This window comes from Diceros bicornis, chromosome 37, assembly GCF_020826845.1.
Source record: "Diceros bicornis minor isolate mBicDic1 chromosome 37, mDicBic1.mat.cur, whole genome shotgun sequence".
Taxonomy (NCBI): domain Eukaryota; kingdom Metazoa; phylum Chordata; class Mammalia; order Perissodactyla; family Rhinocerotidae; genus Diceros; species Diceros bicornis.
In genome coordinates, this window is record NC_080776.1 from 8,853,965 (window position 1) to 8,872,241 (window position 18,277).

General features: G+C 38.9%; 1 protein-coding gene across 9 annotated transcripts in view; it reads right to left on the reverse strand.

The window, feature by feature from the left end:
- USP37 (ubiquitin specific peptidase 37) overlaps positions 1 to 18,277 on the reverse strand; it is an 89,770-nt gene that overhangs the window by 2,030 nt on the left and 69,463 nt on the right. For 6 of the 9 annotated variants that reach the window (XM_058532986.1, XM_058532985.1, XM_058532989.1 and 3 more), the window contains 5 exons: positions 14,832 to 14,998; positions 12,398 to 12,458; positions 8,566 to 8,681; positions 6,001 to 6,070; positions 5,443 to 5,581 (listed from right to left, as the gene is read on the reverse strand). In XM_058532986.1, the coding sequence (XP_058388969.1) occupies positions 5,443 to 5,581; positions 6,001 to 6,070; positions 8,566 to 8,681; positions 12,398 to 12,458; positions 14,832 to 14,998 (553 nt within the window). Of the gene's footprint in view, positions 1 to 201; positions 4,914 to 5,442; positions 5,582 to 6,000; positions 6,071 to 8,565; positions 8,682 to 12,397; positions 12,459 to 14,831; positions 14,999 to 18,277 lie in introns of those variants that run through there. The other 3 variants (XM_058532987.1, XM_058532991.1, XM_058532990.1) reach the window with 3 other exon arrangements.

The window sequence follows — 18,277 nt, forward strand, 5'->3', positions numbered from 1 at the left end:
GGCTCCTTGGCTGAAAGCAACGGGCACCCGGTGCTGCCTACGGCCCTACGTTGCTTTGCCATCCATCTCCTTTAAGATGTCAGGGTGCTGCATGGAAGCCCAAGTCAGAAGGCCAACAGAAGGTGATTTCCACAGCTTCGACAACTGGTTAAGTGTCTGCAAGAATATGTGTCCTTTTCAGAAATAACAGTCGAACCAAAGCAAGGTTAATAAAGGCTTTAATTTCACACACAAAAAAACTCTATGCATAATTTAAAAAGGAAACAAAAACAAGGAAAAACCGTCAGAGATACAGAGGAACAGTTCTGCTAAAACACAGATAAAGTGCCGCTCCATACAAAACGACGCAAAGAATCAGAATCAAAAGTCACTCTGAACACAAAGAAAGAAAATCACCTCACAAATAACGTGGCCAAAGCTGCCAGTAACCCTGGTAGTGGCTCAATCAGGCAAAGTGTAGGAAGCTTATTTCTGTTTCCCTCTCTGGAGCATAAATAAACAACATGGACAATGGGCCAGAGAAGTCGGGGAGGGAAGGAAAAGCTCAGGGGAGGGAACCCTGGGGCTGCGAGAGGCGTCTGCCACCACTCACAGTCTCACCCTTCACACTCCCTCTGCTCTGAAATAGACCAGTTCAGCCGACTGCTCCAAGTTCTCTGTTTTGGCATTTGACCTAACAAACTTGGGTCCTCATCCAGACCCTCATCCCTTCTATTCTTAAGCCAGTGGACATGCCTATGCTTCAAACCTCTGTACTTTAAGAAAAGTCCAATGTTACTGAAATCAACTGCTTATATCCATACTGGCACACTTTTTATTAAAAACTTCAAAACCTCAGACACATAGCACACATGAAAAGGAAAATTTACTAGTAGTGTGTAAATAGGAGACAACAAAAGAGACTGCCTGAAGTCTAGTGCTCAAAGCATGCAGTAAAGGAGTCCATGACTGTGGTGAGACACAGCAGAATAATTCTGGCACAAAACTCTCAGGCCTAACAAACTATAGTTTTCCAATAAAAAAAAAATATTTTCAGATGTTAATAAGACATATCAATAGAAACAAAATTAGAATTTTGAAGTAATGCATTAGACGTGAGAGGGCAGAAATCTGTTTAGTTTTTGTCAGACTTAAAAAGAGCATTACTCAGTGTAAAGCAAGATGAGGAGGAGGAAAAGGACATATCTGTTTTTGGGGGACATTTTAATGTGACTTGCATCTGGTACTGGGTTATTGGTGATTTTCCTAAAAATCTCCATATATATACAAGATCCATGCGTCCTTGGAGATCTAGCTCTGTTTCCCTGATTTAAAACAAAAGACCACCTAAGGGGGTCGATTAAATCAAACAGGGCAAAACAAAGGCTGGATGACTAGAGCATCACTGTGGTCATCTCAGAGGACAGAGAAGAAAGAGGGAGAAAGGTAATATTTTTGTCTTCATATAATCTCTTTTCAGTGGATCACAGATGAGTTTAAAAACTACCTTTTTTCTGTATGTTTCCACTCCCCCATGCTTTCTTTATACTCATAAAACTTAACTATATATGAGACACTGCCAACAATCTCTTTAATTTAGGTGTTTCCAAATACTTTTCATTATAGAAATCTATCTGTAGCTGTCTACGTGTACAGCGATGTTTATCTAGTTACACGACGGTAACTGCAGTGTGGAAGAATAAGTAAATTCATCAATTCACTTACTGAGGTTTTAATTCTTAAAGCTTCTCTTTTTGAAGAATTTTTCACTTGACAAGAAGGGAAATAAGGAAATGTGTACTCTAATATTTGTCTCCCAGAGTTAATTAACTGATCTTGAAGTATCATTGTATACTTCTTAAAATGTAAACACTTGTACATTTGTTACATTTGTTATTGAGCCATTAAGTTAGGCCTGAAATTAACAGACCACAGCAAGTAAACAAATAGCTTTTGGAATCAAAATACAAACAGAACAATTCATAGATTTGCTTCTTATTCTATCCTGCTGAGACAAAACTTATGAGTGTGCGCACACACATGAATATATTCCCTATGAACAGAATCTCTCTCCTCGTAGGCCTAAATTATAGTCATGGCTACTAAAGTGATAACAGCATCCAGCCATATGCAACTTTCCAATTCTTCATAATAGTATTAGGTGATAAGAATCAACAAGTTTGAATTTTAGTTTAGTCTTCCCTTCCAAAAAATTCCAATTAAGATCAGTTGTGCGCAGAACTAAGTGCTGTCAAGTTCCAATTCCACGTCATTTAAAGTAATATAACCACATTTGGTATTCGCAATTGGAAGTTTAGTTATTGTGCAGGCTACTTGGGACTGAAGCTTTCTGTCCCTATCTAACTTGTCCCTTCCTGGCCCCAACATGCCAAATGCCCCATCCCCTGATTCTCAGCAAACTGATCATATGCGCAAAAAATAATATATTACCTACTTATAATTTTCAAATATATACAGTCAGCTCAAAAAAACAACAAACCCCATCAACATCGTCCAGCTGAAATCTCCATCTGTAGTCATTAACCCTTCACTGAACCAAAATGAGAAAGTAACTTTGTAGTGAAAGGGGTAAATAGTGAAAGCAGGTAAGGAGAGAGGAAGGCTGACCAGGCCACAACAGTGGACAGATATCCAGGAAAAGTTCAAGTCCCAAACTTGAAAGTATATGAGCAGTGAGATAACTCACCTGCCCCAGTAACCTATTTTCATCTAACAAGTCCTGCTCAACACGTGAAGATCAAATCAAACTAGGTTTCTGAAGCTAGTGTACTTCTGAGCCATACACACACACAAGCTACAAAAAGCAAACCAAATGAGGGTACTTCATGAGCAATCTAGGCTTCCGGCATTATTTCTGTTCTTTTAATGCCCTAATGCACCCCTCACTTAAAATCATTCTCAATCATTTTTACCAGTGCCTCTCAAAGCTCTCAAATACAGACACAGGGAAGAGAATAAATAGCTAAAGAATTTTGATCACTTCACTCATTTATGAGAAAACCAGTTATTTTCAAGCAAAAAAAAAAAAAAAGGCTAGTTTTTAAAACAAATATTTTCCTCTGCTCTACACTACTCCTTCATATCCTACTACTGTGCAGTGTGGAACGTTCGCTATAGTAATATGCAGGTAAACAGAAGGAGGCAAAGCTTTTATCAGTAGTTAAGCAAAAGTGCTCAGGCCATTTAGGATTCAAAGATTCAAAATTTTAGAATAGGTTACTATGTCAGAACACATCCAAGTTCCAAGAGTGGGGCCTGAGTTCTCTTAAGGCAACCTTCCAGAAAAGATGTTGCATCTTTTGTGACGATGGACTTGAAAACGTTTTCTCCCCTTGAAAACCTCATGTGGTTTTGCCCCCAGCCCAGAACTAAAGAGTAATCTCCTTGTGTATAATAAAAGCAAGACAAAAAAATGAAAGAAAATGTTGAAGGTTTCATTTTGCTATAATTAATTAACTCCGTGTGATCCTAATGATTCCTGGGCTCACAAAATTATTTTGTGGACTGACTTCTACTCTCAAACTCATTCTTTACATGGTTTCACAAGCTGGTTATGTCAGCTCAGTGACTAACGTAGCACCCCCATTTAGCCTCAACTCAAAGCACCTAAAAAGGAATATAGATATATGATGCACCTTTGTTATTTGTTAGTTCTTGAGATTACCTAAACCAATCACACTTTAATTCCCACCCTGTTTTAAGGGCAAAGCCAGACAGCAAATGGTTAAATGTTCAAGCTTTATCCTATAGCTCATGTACTTAATTTCACACGCAGTAGGGCTTTTAGCGTTAGTGGTCCAGGGTTTTCCACAAGAATACTCCTCTTGACCTCTCTGTGTGTGAGAGACAGAGGTGCTAGCCTTCTTCCTCATCCCTAAGTATCCTTGCTGGGGAGTCCCAACTGGGACAATATTATTCTCCTACGTCTTGAGTTTTGGCTGTAATCTGTTAGATTTATGCTTGCTCCATGGAAGAATGATAGAGAAGAAAAATAAAAGATTCTATCTTCACCTCCAAAATAATATAGATGATATACAATGAACATATTGTAGAAAGGAATCTCTTTAAAGAAAGTACAAAGTATACAGTGACTACCAAATGTGGGACCATAACACATTCCAAAGCACCAACAATCCATTTCCTGGGACTGCATGTAAACAGCAAAAGCATTACAAATTCATGAAATAATTTTTTTTAAAAAAAGCTCCTCAAGTCAGGTGGCAGAAATGCCCCGCCTCTGCAGGGAGGACAAACTGTCATAGTGTAACATGGAGAGCTCGCCTTCCAGTGACCTTTACTAATAAGACACACATATGAAGATTACAGACTGGAGTGCAACTACTCAAGGAACATAAAAGCTAAATGCCAACTGATATGTACATCTTCACGCATTTCTCAGGTGAACAGACTCTGACAACTTCATTTCTTCTCCAAACTGCTGTGCTATAAATTTTGAGCAGGCATACTCTGGCGGCTCATCCTAACTCTTTAAGGCTCCATTCATTCCACATATGTGTGTGTGTGTGTGTGTGTGTGTATGTACATATATATATATTTACAACATGTATTCCTAAGACAAAAAGAAGTGCCACTCTTGTAGGAGAAAAAGAGGATAACCAGCTACAGATGTGAGACCAAAGCTTCCATAGAACAATTAGCATGGAGCATTCTGCATAATTGCAATTTTCGTCTTTTGGTTTGGCCCTGAGCTGTTTGTTGCTCCCGCATCAAGTAGAGTTCCAAACTCTCCTCAGGCAGAGGAAAGGTGAGGTGGGCGGCAGTAAGAGAATACGCAGTGCACACTGCCAACCCAGGAGTTTGTTCCTCATGAAGCCTGACGAGTGGTCTTCCCCACTTCCATGCTAAGTGCCTGAGAGTTCTTTTCTGTTTCTAGCAGCTCATCAAAGATCTCCCTTAAAATAAAACAAACAAAAAATAAAACAGGAAATTCAGTGAGCAAAGACAAAGGATAGACAGAAAATAGATACTGTAAAGCCTGCATAATCCCATTTGGTGCCTAAATTTTATTAAACAAGCAGCTCATTCATTTGATCACCATCTTAACCCCAGGTGCTGATTTTTGAGAATGGTAGGGGTGGAATGGTAATACCTAGCTTTGATAAAAATGCTATTTAGTTCCCATCCATATAACTCAGATCTTCTAGATGATACAACTGGAAGACCAAAAAGGTTTATGATAGGATAGCTTCTATCATAACATAGTCTTAAGATCCATACCTAGATGCTACAGTGATGAGTAACCAATGTTAAGAGAGAAAATATTCTGGACTTATAAGAAAATATCAAGACATGAGCCCTAAGCAAAGATAACAAAACCCAAAAATTGTCAACCAATTAAGTGATGGGAACATTTTATCCTTAAAGGAAAAAGAGTTTGGGTGATTTCTGGCCCAGAGCTTCTGATCTGACAAAGTTTCTTACTTGTGCATATAAAAGAAGATATAACCACTCCGATCTCGATCACTCTGCACAGAAGCCTCTTGGATTTTAGATACTTCGAGGTCATTATAAGTAAACCACGCCTGCTTCTTGATGTCATACACATCACTAATGTAATGACCTGAAATAAATAAAATCTTAAAATTGAGTTTTTTAAAAAACATTATTGAATTTTTCTCAGATACAGGAAGTTTCAGAAAGAGAGAGAAACTGCCACCTCACCCACCTTACCCCCAACAATGTTTCTAAAAGCCATTCAAAATACATGTACAAAAATTTAAGGGAGGAATATACTACATAGGCACAACCTTTTTGATAAATATATTTTGTTTAGGGGAATTTGGGTCATTTATGAACAGAAAAATCACAACAGCTGCACCTATTAACACAATTCACATTTAGTGTGATCAAAGAAAAGATTTCAAAGTTTTTCTTGATGCATTCAACTTCCACCTCACAAGCTAGGCACAGAGCAACCTAATGAGGAGCAGATGCTGGCTACTTCATTTACAAAATGCTGAAACCATGATGTCCATTTACCTGAAGAAGAAGTGCTACCAATGTGACTGACAACACTGATGAGCCGATAGGAGTGAGGAAGATTTCCTGTCTGGAAAACAGAAGCAGGCAAGACTTTTAACTCTTCATTTGAATAAAAGCAGAATACTAAATTTAAATTTATTATCAAACCTGACATGGCTAAGTTTCAGAATATGTATAGTCAGATTCCATAAAAAATCCAGTGGTTGGTATTGTCCGTTGACCCAAGAATTCTACTCCCAACTAAGAATTTATAAGAAAATAATTCAAAAAAAGAAAAGAGTATATGTATAAAATTACTCACTGTAGCATTACCTATAATAATGAAAAGTTGGAACTAACAATAAGCCCAATAATAGTTAAATGGTTAGTGGTACATCAACTCAATACAGTATTATTCATTTATTTAAAAAAAATTAAGTCGGCCAGCAACATGTTAACTTGTTTTTCAAACCCACATGAATGCATATAATAACCAGAGCTCTATAAAAATGGGTATTGTGAGGGGCCGGCCCTGTGGCATAGGAGCTAAGTGTGCGCGCTCCGCTGCTGGCGGCCCGGGTTTGGATCCCGGGCGCGCGCCGTCTCACTGCTTGTCAGGCCATGCTCTGGCGGCTTCCCATATAAAGTGGAGGAAGATGGGCATGGATGTTACCCCAGGACCAGTCTTCCTCAGCAAAAAGATGAGGATAGGCATGGATGTTAGCCCAGGGCTGATCTTCCTCACACAAAAAAATAAATAAATAAAAATAGGTATTGTGAAAATTAATAAAGGGAAATCTTATTTAAAATGGAATCAGGAGGCCAGAAGGAAGGGCTCCCATGAAGTACCACTCAAGGTCAATTACAGGAAAGAGAGTCAATTACAGACCCCAACAGAAAATCCTCAACAGGAGAGAATGAATTACAGGAAGAAATGTGCATTGCATCCCAAGCAGAATCACTACCCCAGCAACTCATCGAATAAAAAACCATCACCATCCTGAACTCTTTTTTTTTTTTTTTTGAGGAAGATCAGCCCTGAGCTAACATCCATGCTAATCCTCCTCATTTTGTGAGGAAGACTGGCTCTGAGCTAACATCTATTGCCAACCTTCCTCCTTCCCCGCCCCCCCCAAAAGCCCCAGTTGATAGCTGTATGTCACAGTTGCACAGCCTTCTAGTTGCTGTATGTGGGATGCGACCTCAGCATGGCCGGAGAAGCGGTGCGTCGGTGCGTGCCCGGGATCCAAACCCGGGCCGCCAGTAGCAGAGTGCGCACACTTAACCACTAAGCCACGGGGCCGGCCCACCATCCTGAACTCTTACTTTTCGCCAACGGACCTTTGTTCAAAACCCCTCCCAAGTTCTTCCTTTTTCTCTATAAAATAATGTACCTCTCCCTTGATGGTTGGATTTGCCCATAGTCTGCCATAGCATGCACACCCCAAATTGCAATTCTTTTTTTTTTTTTTTTTGCTGAGGAAGATTGGCCCTGAGCTAACATCTGTTGCCAATCTTCCTCTATTTTATATGTGAGCCACCATCACAGCATGGCCATTGATAAATGAGTGGTGTAGGTCCACGCCTGGGAAACTGAACCTGGGCTACCGAAGTGGAGCACACCAAACTTAACCACTAAGCCACCAGGGCTGGCCCCATGAATTGCAATTCTTTAGCTATTCCCGAATAAAGTCGTTTTGCTGGTAAGATAACTAGCTGTTTTATTTTTAAGGTTGACAGTATGTTAACGGGTAAGTACTAGAAAACAGAATGAAAAAGAATGATAAGAGTTGCTGTGTTGCCTAAGGGATTATGGGTGAACTTTTACATTTTGAATATTAAAAAAAAATGCTTAAAATATTGTTAGTAGAAAAATAAAACAACTGAAAAGTGATATTCATGCACTGCAGGCAGCACTATAAGGTACAATTTTGGGAAGGAATATACTATATTAAACAAGATACCATTAAAATGCTCATAAACTTTGATGCAGTAATTTATCTCTGGGGATTTATTTAAAGAAGAAAATCATAAATATAGAAAACATTACAATCATACACAGTTCCTCAATGTATTATTTATTACAGTGAAAAAACAAACAATTTAAATGTTCAACATTAAAAATTAAATAAAATAGTGTGTTCATTTGAGGGACTATGGTATAGCCCTCAAATTTTATTAAAAATAAAATGCTTACAAATAATTAGTCTTCTACAAGCAGGATAAAAACTGTACTTATGATTTTTTAAAAGTATACTTGAGGGTAGGAATGACCAAAGAATATGTCAAAATGCTAACAGTAGTTGTGTTAGGATATTGGGATCCTGGGTAATTAAAATTACAAAAATTTTGGAAAATGGGGAAAAAGCAATTATTTAAGGGAAAAGAAGGTTAAAGAAGAAAGATTCCCATGTGCTCTAGTTAATGTCATGAATTCAATCATTTTTACTGAGTAACAACCAACTAGTTTTGGTATTGAACTTTATGACAGTATGGTTTTCACAGGAGTACAGGTGACTTAAAGAGCAGGAAGAGTGATACTGACAGTGACCAGTTCCCCTCAGGGAATAAAACGCCACCCACCTCAGCATTTCTCTTCAGTTCCTCGGCTTCGGCTTCCGTGTACTCCATATCTAAAACATCCTCATTTCCGGAGTCCTCATCAGAACCCAACGAATCCAGAAAAGAGTTGTTAAACTCTGAAGAACACAAAGACAAAGTCTTGTAAAAGTTCTTGGAACAGATATAAAGAGATACAATTAGGAAGATAAAAGACAGCTTGAGGTACATATTTTATCATCCTAAGAAAACATAAAACATATTACTAGGGTTCCAATTCACCCAGCCCACTCTGGGGAATAACAATTCAGATACCAGGTATCTATAAAAGAAATGTTCCTTTTTCTTTTAAATATACTTATATGAAATGGAATATAATAACTCTCATAAGAAAGGAATAAAACTGAAAGAATATAATTTTATAGAGAATCCAATTTCACTAAATTCAATATTATGTAAACTATATGTTAGATTCGAAATACTTGGTGCGTATTGTAGATGCCACCAGCAAATACAAATTAGCTCTCAGAAACGAGATCATAAAAACATCAAAATCTTTTCATTTTATTCAATATTAAATCATTTTTTTGAAATTTAACAAAAATAATGGAAATTCAATCTTTAACTCTTAAGTTTCACCTAAAATACATTAAACAAACAAATCCCAGATCCGTTTTTTTCATTTAATAATGTGCTTCCACTGGAAGGATCCATCTTTACAAATGGCTTTAAAGAATCCCAGAAGCATTTGTACATAAATGGCTCTTTGCTTCCAAATATAATTAATTCCACTAGAACCACAGCACAGAGTTGTTTAAAAGACATGAAGCCTGAGAATGGGAAAAACAAGACAAGAGGCCACAGCATCGAAGTTTCAGAAGTTGGAAAGTAGATGGGTGACTGACTTAGCCGACCTAAGAAAGCCAAAGCCAAATCCTAAGGCAGGAAGGAGAAAGCTGAGAATCAATCCAGATTACATCACAGACCCCTCAAAAGACATACAACTTGGAAGTACCAGGTACCTCTGAAACTGGAGGCTAAGGAGGGGGATACAAATAAGGATTAGGTGAAAGCTGTTTGAGAAACAGACTGCTAGATCCACTTCCCCCACTTCATGCTGCTGGGCAACAAGAGAAGTGTGGAGCTGTATTCTCTGGAGAGGGTAAAACAGTCTCCAGATGAGGGGATGCCAGGCACAGGGAGGCCATGAATACCACGCTAAAAATGGGGGCAGGCGACAGTCTGCATATTGAAGGATGAGTATAACCACCCCACACCCCCTGCTCTATGCCTATACTTGGGTCCAGAACTTTGGCAGCCACATCTTTTACACCTTTAGGTAAAGGCAAGAGATTAGAAAACTCTTCTTTAGGAATCTGACCAGCCCAGGAGAAAGGCCTAAAATATTAACATCATCCCCCAAACAGTCCCACTCTGTAAAACTCAAAGTTGATAAGCCCTAGCTATTCATGTGCTCAGAAATTCCAATCATCTTGTTAGTTCTCTACTCTTAATCACGAGCTGACAGCCAAGGACTACTAGATATCTGAGGAAAGCCTCTAACATGGAACATAGAGACCATAATAAACACACAAGATTGAGCAATCGGAAGGAAACAGAATCTATTCAGGGAGCAGAAAACTTCAAATAAACAAACAAACGAACTATATTTAATATCCTCGAGAGAGTTGATATGGTATTGCTTCCATGAACAAAGAAAAAAAAAGATCTTACAAAAAAGGAACATTTGCAAAACAAATCAGTTCCTGAAAATTAGAAATATGATATAAATAAAACACTCAAAAGAAGGCTTAGAATTAGGGATAAGGTTGGAGAAACTTCCCAGAGGGTAGAGCAAAATGACAAAAAGATGGAAAACTGGAGAGAAGAGATGGGAAAATTAAGAGGACCAGACCAGAGGGTCTAGATTATAGGAGTTTCAAAAAGAGAAAAGAGAGTAAGTGGAACGGAGGAAATCAGTGAAAATTTCTTAGAACTGAAGGACACAAGTTTCTAGATTAAAATGATTCACAGTACCCAGGAAAATGGATGAAACAGACCCACAACAAGGCACTTCAACACTGTGAAACTTCATCACAATACAAACAAAGAGAAGATCCCACCACCTTTCAGAGAAAAAAGAGGTCACATCAGGATAAAGAACGGCTTTAGACTTTTCATACAGCAACCTTGTAAACAAGACTTCTGTCACTGCCCAGCAGCATGAAACTGGGGGAAAACAGTGCTCTCACAACGACTGCAAACCCAGAATTCTATATTCAGCCAAACTATCAATCAAATACCAGAGTAGAATGAAACTTACAAGGCCTCCAAAAAATCTAAGTCACATCTCCTCTTTTTCAAGAAAACTAGTGGGGATGTTCTCCATGCAACCACAAGTAGATCAAGAATGAGGACGTGAGATACAGGAAATGGGAGATTCAAACAAGGAGAGAATCAGAGGGAACCTCCAGCAGAATGGCTCGGGAGATCTCAGGATATCCGTGCATGGTGTAGAGGGCAACCAGTCTGGACTGGAGCAACATGACTTGAGACAGCCATCATCGCCACCACTGCACCATCTTTTTAATCTGAGGACAGAACGCCTGGGTGAGCCTAGCTTGAATTCTTATTTTTAAGTGTTCTGACCATGTGCCAGTGAAATTGTTGCTCCTCTCTCCACACCCTCATGTCTAGATAAGCCTAGAACACTCATTTTGTACCACCAAAGTGTTCTGCTTTGATCTGTTTCTGAGAGCTGGAGAAAGACCACAGTCATCTCAGAAACAGAAAATATAGAGTTAGCCCACTTTCCTGACTATATGTCCCTGTGGACTTCCAGCACCTGGTCTATATTTGTTCTGCCAAGTGCCATGCCTACTGGGAACTTTATGCTTCTGCATATTCACTCATGACTGCCCACTGACTTCCCCAGAGTGAGCTCTTGTAAATTCACAGGGAAACTGAAGCCACATTGTCTTCTCCTAGGAGTCTTAACAGTGGCAGTACTGCTCTTTCATTACAGACACACTGTCCCTCCTATTTAATTCTTAAAAATTAAAAAAATGTTTAGGGATATGGATATAGATGGTAAAATTATTTTTTTAAAAAGCAAGCTAATGATGAATACAAACGTTAGAATAGTGGTGTCCCAGGCCAGCCCGGCGGCGTAGCAGTTAAGTGCGCGTGCTCCGCTGCGGCGGCCTGGGGGTTCAGATGCCAGGCGCGCACCAACGCACCACTTGTCAAGCCATGCTGTGGTGGTGCCCCATATAAAGCGGAGGAAGAAGGGCATGCATGTTAGCCCAGGGCCAGTCTTCCTCGGCAAAAAGAGGAAGATTGGCAATGGATATTAGCTCAGGGCTAATCTTCCCCACGCACACAGACAAAAATAAATAATAATAATAATAATAGTGGTTTTCTCTGGGAAGGAGGGGAAAAGGAGGGATATACAGGTAACTTCTAAGGTTCTACTTCCTTACTTGGGAGGTGTTCAAATTTGTTATTGTTATTAAAAACAACAAACACATTTTATATGCTCTTCTGTGTGTCACACATTACACCATTAAAAAAAATGTAGGGCCAGCCCAGTGGTGTAGTGGTTAAGTTTGCGTGCCCTACTTCAGTGGCCCAGGGTTCACGGGTTCAGATCCTGGGCACGGACCTACACACTGGTGGCTCATCAAGCAATGCTCTGGCGGCATCCCATGTACAAAAAATAGAGGAAGATTGGCACAGATGTTAGCTCAGGGCCAATTTTCCTCAAGCAAAAAGAGGAAGATGGGCAATAGACGTTAGCTCAGGGCCAATCTTCCTCACCAAAAAAAAAAAAAAGTAATTAAAATAATCTACACACCTTGAAGACTTAACTCTGTAGCTCTTTTGAGGTCATCATCTTCTTTTTGTTCCCAAGCCTCCTAAAGGGACAAGAACAAAACTAAGGTATTTAAAGAGGTATTGATCAAATTTATTTAATGAGAATAAAATCAGCTGCTCTGGAAGTATTTGCAAATAATGTGTTCCATAATCTTATGGATGTTTGGAATATGACCTCTTGAGGGATGTGGGGAAGTTCTTTATTTTTTTCAAAACTGTCCTCCTAAAACACAACCTTGGGGATTAAAAAGGCTTAAATGCTCTCTCCTCTAGTCAGTGGCATTTGGCTTGCCAAGGAAAACCATTCGATGTGACATTATGATGCAATTCCCTGTCTTATGTTGATGAAATACCTGGCATACAGGCGATACTTAGCTGACTGTTCCTTTCTTTTCCTTGATTTACAGCACGTCACAATTTCCATGGTATAAATACTATCCCCATGGCCAAGTGTGAGTTCCACTACGAAGCTGAACGCAGAGTTGGGAAGAGGTGTGCACAGTTGGCTCTCCTAAGCTGACAGTGAGCTGGCTCTAGCACACCACTGACCCTAAGTCTATGACAGCAAGATAAACAATATTTCCACAGGACATTATTCACAGATATCTATTTTTATTCTTGCTAAAGAAACCAAGACACATAACAGAAGCTTGGTAAATACTAAATGAATGCTGTTGACTGTTATTCTAATATATCTCAGGTTCTCTTAGAAAAAATAATACCTCTGAAAATGTCTCAACTAGATGACTAATTAAAAAAAAGAATAGGAAAATGCTGATTATAAAAAATTTCCCCTCTCATCTTCACAGAAAAGATAATTTATAATGATGTATGAATAAGGAAAAAATATAATTTAAGCATAATTATTTTATACTTTTCTCAATTCTAGACTTTTTTTTTAAAGTTACTAAAGTACATAAGCAGCTCAGAATGAACTATTCTGCATTATAGTCCCGGGAGCAATAATACTGTGTTCAAGAAAGCAACAGAGATATTCCCTAAGAGGAAATATGATTACTTAAACTTATCCAAGTATATAAAGTCTATGCTGAAACCAGAAGGTAAAAGACTCTCTTTAATTATTAATAGAATGATGTAGGTATACCAAACTAAAGAAACTTCATCTTATAATCCTATCCTCATATTTGAGAAAAATAAGATAGTTTTAACTGGGTCGGCTGACAAGAAATAGGATATATGTCTTTCAACAATGAAAAAGAAGTGTGCTGAATTTCTTCTTTTTCTGCACCATTGTTAAGAAATCAGACCTTGGTCTTTCACATTAAAAGTAAGTTTTCTAAGACAAATGATTACTATATACTGTTTGTAAAATAATTTGACATATACACATCTTGACGACAAGGCAGCTAGGGATACGCTTCTTATAAATAAAAGGACAAGGAACAGCTGGTTCTGAAGTGGTTAAAGTAGCAGTGCTCAACCTTGGCTGCACGTTAGAATCACCGAGGGAAGTTTTAAAAAATCCTTATTGAAAAAAAAAGAAATCTAGATGCCCAGACCACACCCAGATCAATTACATCAGAATTTCTGAGGGACAGAACAACCCAGGCATCAGGATTTCTTAAAACTCCCCAGATAATATTAATGTGCAGTTAAAGATTGAGACCCACTGTTCTAGAGAGATTAGATTTCTCAATCTGACTATTTGCAAACACTAAAACTATGCATTCATTCTAGGGAGTCTTGCTAAATTTTTATTACTAACATAACTTGGATTGCATAGGATTAGGCAACCATGAAAATATCACCTTTTAGTCAGATACGTCAGGTAACTGTAACACTGCAACTCAACCAGCTTTGGCATACAATATAAGCATAAAAAATTAAAAGCGGAGAATAGATTACTACATAAAGAAAAGAGCAGATACATCTTAGTCTATGAATAAAATCTGAAACTTCAGATCATATTCCGGAGAATTTTATGCTCAAATAGTTCACAGGAAAGGATTCACATTGTGAGAAAATGATCAAAACAAATACACCGTCTTCAAATATTAATAATAAATTCATGGTGATATGCTGGCTGTTTCTACTATATGCAAAATAAAGTTGGACTGAGGATGATCTCTAATAACCCATCTTGCTTTAGCATGCAATAACTTACAGTAATGGGAGGAGACAGGAATACATTTTGTTGCATTTGGATTTTAAAAAAACAAAACACAACTATCAATGTTTCTGTTTCAAACTCAAGGCAAAGCCCCAAAAAAGTTTTTTTGTTTCTTTTGGTGGATCAATGACTTACTGTACGTAAATCACCTGGAACAATGCCTGACACATTAGAAAGTGTTCATTATTATAAGTGTTCATTACACATATTAATTATTATTATTATTATTCTATCTCTTGGGAAAGACAAGCATGGAGAAGGCAGCAATATAAACATCTCTTACTTGCTCCTGAAGGCTCTGAGCCAAGGCCTGCTGAAGCTCTTGCTCTTCCCTTTCACGCTCCATGTCATACTGCTGGAGCCAATCCACCTCCCCTTGAGATCCTTCTGGAGTTTTGTTTTCTTTATTCTCATCACAGTCTTTAGTGATCTCAGTAAAACTGGCAGGATCTGAGGAAGCAGAACATAACGTAACTGGGAAATCCTCTCTAATAAACTGAAATCTCTGGACTAGAGTGACATCTACTGCTCAGAGAGTAATTTATCCTAACTTCATACATAACTTGCTTGGGACATACAATTTCACCTTACTGTAACTAGATCAGGGTTTCTCAATCTCAGCACTATCGAAATTCTGGGTGGGACAATTTTTTGTTGGGGGTGGGGCCTGTCCCATGCACTGTAGCATGTTTAGCAACATCCCTGGCCTCTACCTACTAGATGCCAGTAGCACTCCCCTCCCCAGTTGTGACAACCAAAAATGACATTGTCAAATGTCCCCTGGGGGACAAAACTGCCCTTAGGTGAGAACCACTGATCTACAGCAATTGTTTTGAAACTTAACCAATCATCAGAAGCACTATGGTTAAGGATGGAGAAGAATAAATAGCCACATCATAGGTCATAATGTCATATGACCAAGTACTAGGAATAAAGTATTGTTTAGAGTAAATGAAGTAAGAATTAGACTAGAAGGATTAATATTGAGATTTTCCCATTTATTACACTGTATGTCAAATGAGTGTGTTTTCACATTAATGATCAAATAAGCTTTGTACATATTCTGTATCAAAAGAGCTATATAAAATATGTAACAAACATCTCATGTTTAACACAAGTATATGACAACATATATGTTTAAAACACTCATCCAGGGAGATAAGAAAAAAATTATATTTCATTTCTTTTTGTTCTTTCTCAATCTCTAGACTATGACTAGCTGGAATAACCAGTGTGGTCATGATTTTGTTCTGCTTATTTGAATTTCATTATAATTTTTTTTTTTTTTTTGGTGAGGAATATCAGCCCTGTGCTAACACCTGCCAATCTTCCTCTTTTTTTGCTGAGGAAGACTGGCCCTGGGCTAACATCCGTGCCCATCTTCCTCCACTTTATATGGGACGCTGCCACAGCATGGCTTGCCAAGCAGTACGTCAGTGCGCGCCCGGGATCCGAACCGCGAACCCTGGGCCACCACAGCAGAGCGCGCGCACTCAACCGCTTGCGCCACCGGGCCGGCCCCCTCATTATAATTTTTAATACACGTAAGAGTGGGGAGAAGATGGTCCTCCCTCCCTTCCTTCCATCTCAAACTCTTTACCAAAGCAAAAATTCTCAACAAGTTAAGGAAATTCTCATAAAAAGAATTTAACTGGCCAAAAGGAATTACCTTTACAGATTAATTTTATATGGATTGTTTTAAAATTAGTATATGCTCTTTAACTGCCCTTATACTGCATTTTAACCATTTAAATGATAAGATACTTTTCCACAGCACAACTCTGAAGCTTACAGCATCTTGGTTTTAGACTGAATCAGCAACTAGTCATCATTTTTTTTTTTTTTTTTGGTGACGAAGATCAGCCCTGAGCTAACATCCATGCCAATCCTCCTCTTTTTGCTGAGGAAGACTGGCCCTGGGCTAACATCCATGCCCATCTTTCTCTACTCGATATGGGACGCCGCCACAGCATGGCCTGACAAGCAGTACATCAGTGCGCGCCCAGGATCCGAACCCCAGTCGCCAGCAGCAGAGCACGCGCACTTAATTGCTATGCCACAGGGCTGGCCCCAGTCATCATTTTTTAATTGAACTGAATTACTGACTGAATATTTACCATTAAAACTAACTCTGAATATTCACTAAAAGAGGAAAAGAACCATGGGATACAGTAAGTGCAAAAAGCAGTATGATCCCAATTTAAAAAAATTATACTAGAGATGTCAATAATTTCTTCTTTTCCTCCGTTCTTAGAGAAAAAGTCATTTCCATAGCCTGGAAGGGGCAGCTCTGAAGCCTATATGACCTTGCCTGTCTCTTTGGCCTTAGCTTACTGGACCAAGAATGGATATTTGAGTCAACCAATCAGATTACTTCTTTAGGAAATTTGGAACTAAGACATTCCAAGTTGGCTGATGCTGAGCATTTCAAGTGGAAGAAAGATTTGGGAGTTGAGGCTGCTATGTTAGGACATACGATGAGTATCATTACTTTTATTATCAAAACATACTCATAAAAAAAGGTGACAGGTACAAGTTTTTTTTTTTTCCTGAGGAAGATTTGCCCTGAGCTAACATCTGTTGCCAACCTTCCTCTTTTTGCTTGAGGAAGACTGTTGCTGAGTTAACATCTGAGCCCATCTTCCTTTATTTTGTATGTGGGATGCCGCCACAGTATGGCTTGATGAGCAGCGTGTAGGTCCACACCCAGGATCCGAACCTGTGAACCCCAGACCACTGAAGTGGAGCATGCGAACTCAACCACTATGCCGTGGGGCCAGCCCCGGTACAATTTTTCTTAACTTTTTCAGCACTCAATGTACCTATATACCTCACACAACCCTGGAATTACACTAGTAATTAATCCATGTGATAGAAAACAGATCAAGAAAGTTGACTTCGAGATGCTAAAATCAATATACATTTGTCTTCAGGACAAGATTATCAGATGGATATAAAAACAACTTAAGATTTATGGGAACAAATATGACCACACAGTCATAATACACTTTTAAGGAATTTGCACCATGGATCAAAGGGGAACCATGTGTTAAAACTCAACACTCTTATACTAAATATATCATCTACTTCTTCCCCCAACTCCAACTGAAACCTGCTCCTTTCCTACATTCTATATTTCAGTGAATGGGATCACTACATGGCAGGCACTGCCGTAGAAGCTGGGGATACAGTCATAATTAAGACAAGATGGCCCTTGCCCTCAAGGAGCTTAAATGCAAAGGCTCTGAGATGATAATGAGCTTAGCATATCTGAGGAACAGCGAGAGAGAATGCCAGTATGGCTAAAATAGTAAAGTGAAAGAGGGGGAGTGGAGACAGGCCATGGTAAGAAGCTTGGATTGAGCGTAATGTGGAGTCACAACAAGTTTGAAACACAAGAGTGACAATGTCATTTACGCTTCAGGAAGATTACTTGAGCTTCTTTGTTCATGAAAGAAGGTGTGGAGAGGGCAAGAGTGGAGGAAGAGACATTAGGACTCAGCTGTAGTGGCCCAAGTGAGAGATGGAAGACTAGAGTTGTAGTATGAAAATGCTGATAAATGGTTGGATTCAGGACATATTTTGGAGGTATAGCTGACTAGACTCACTGATGGACTGAATGTGAGGTATGAAACACAACAAAAAATCAAGGGAGATGTTTTTTGGCCTGAACAACTGGATTTATATGAGGAAGGCATATGGGCAGGGGGGAAAGGGGAATAAAAATTA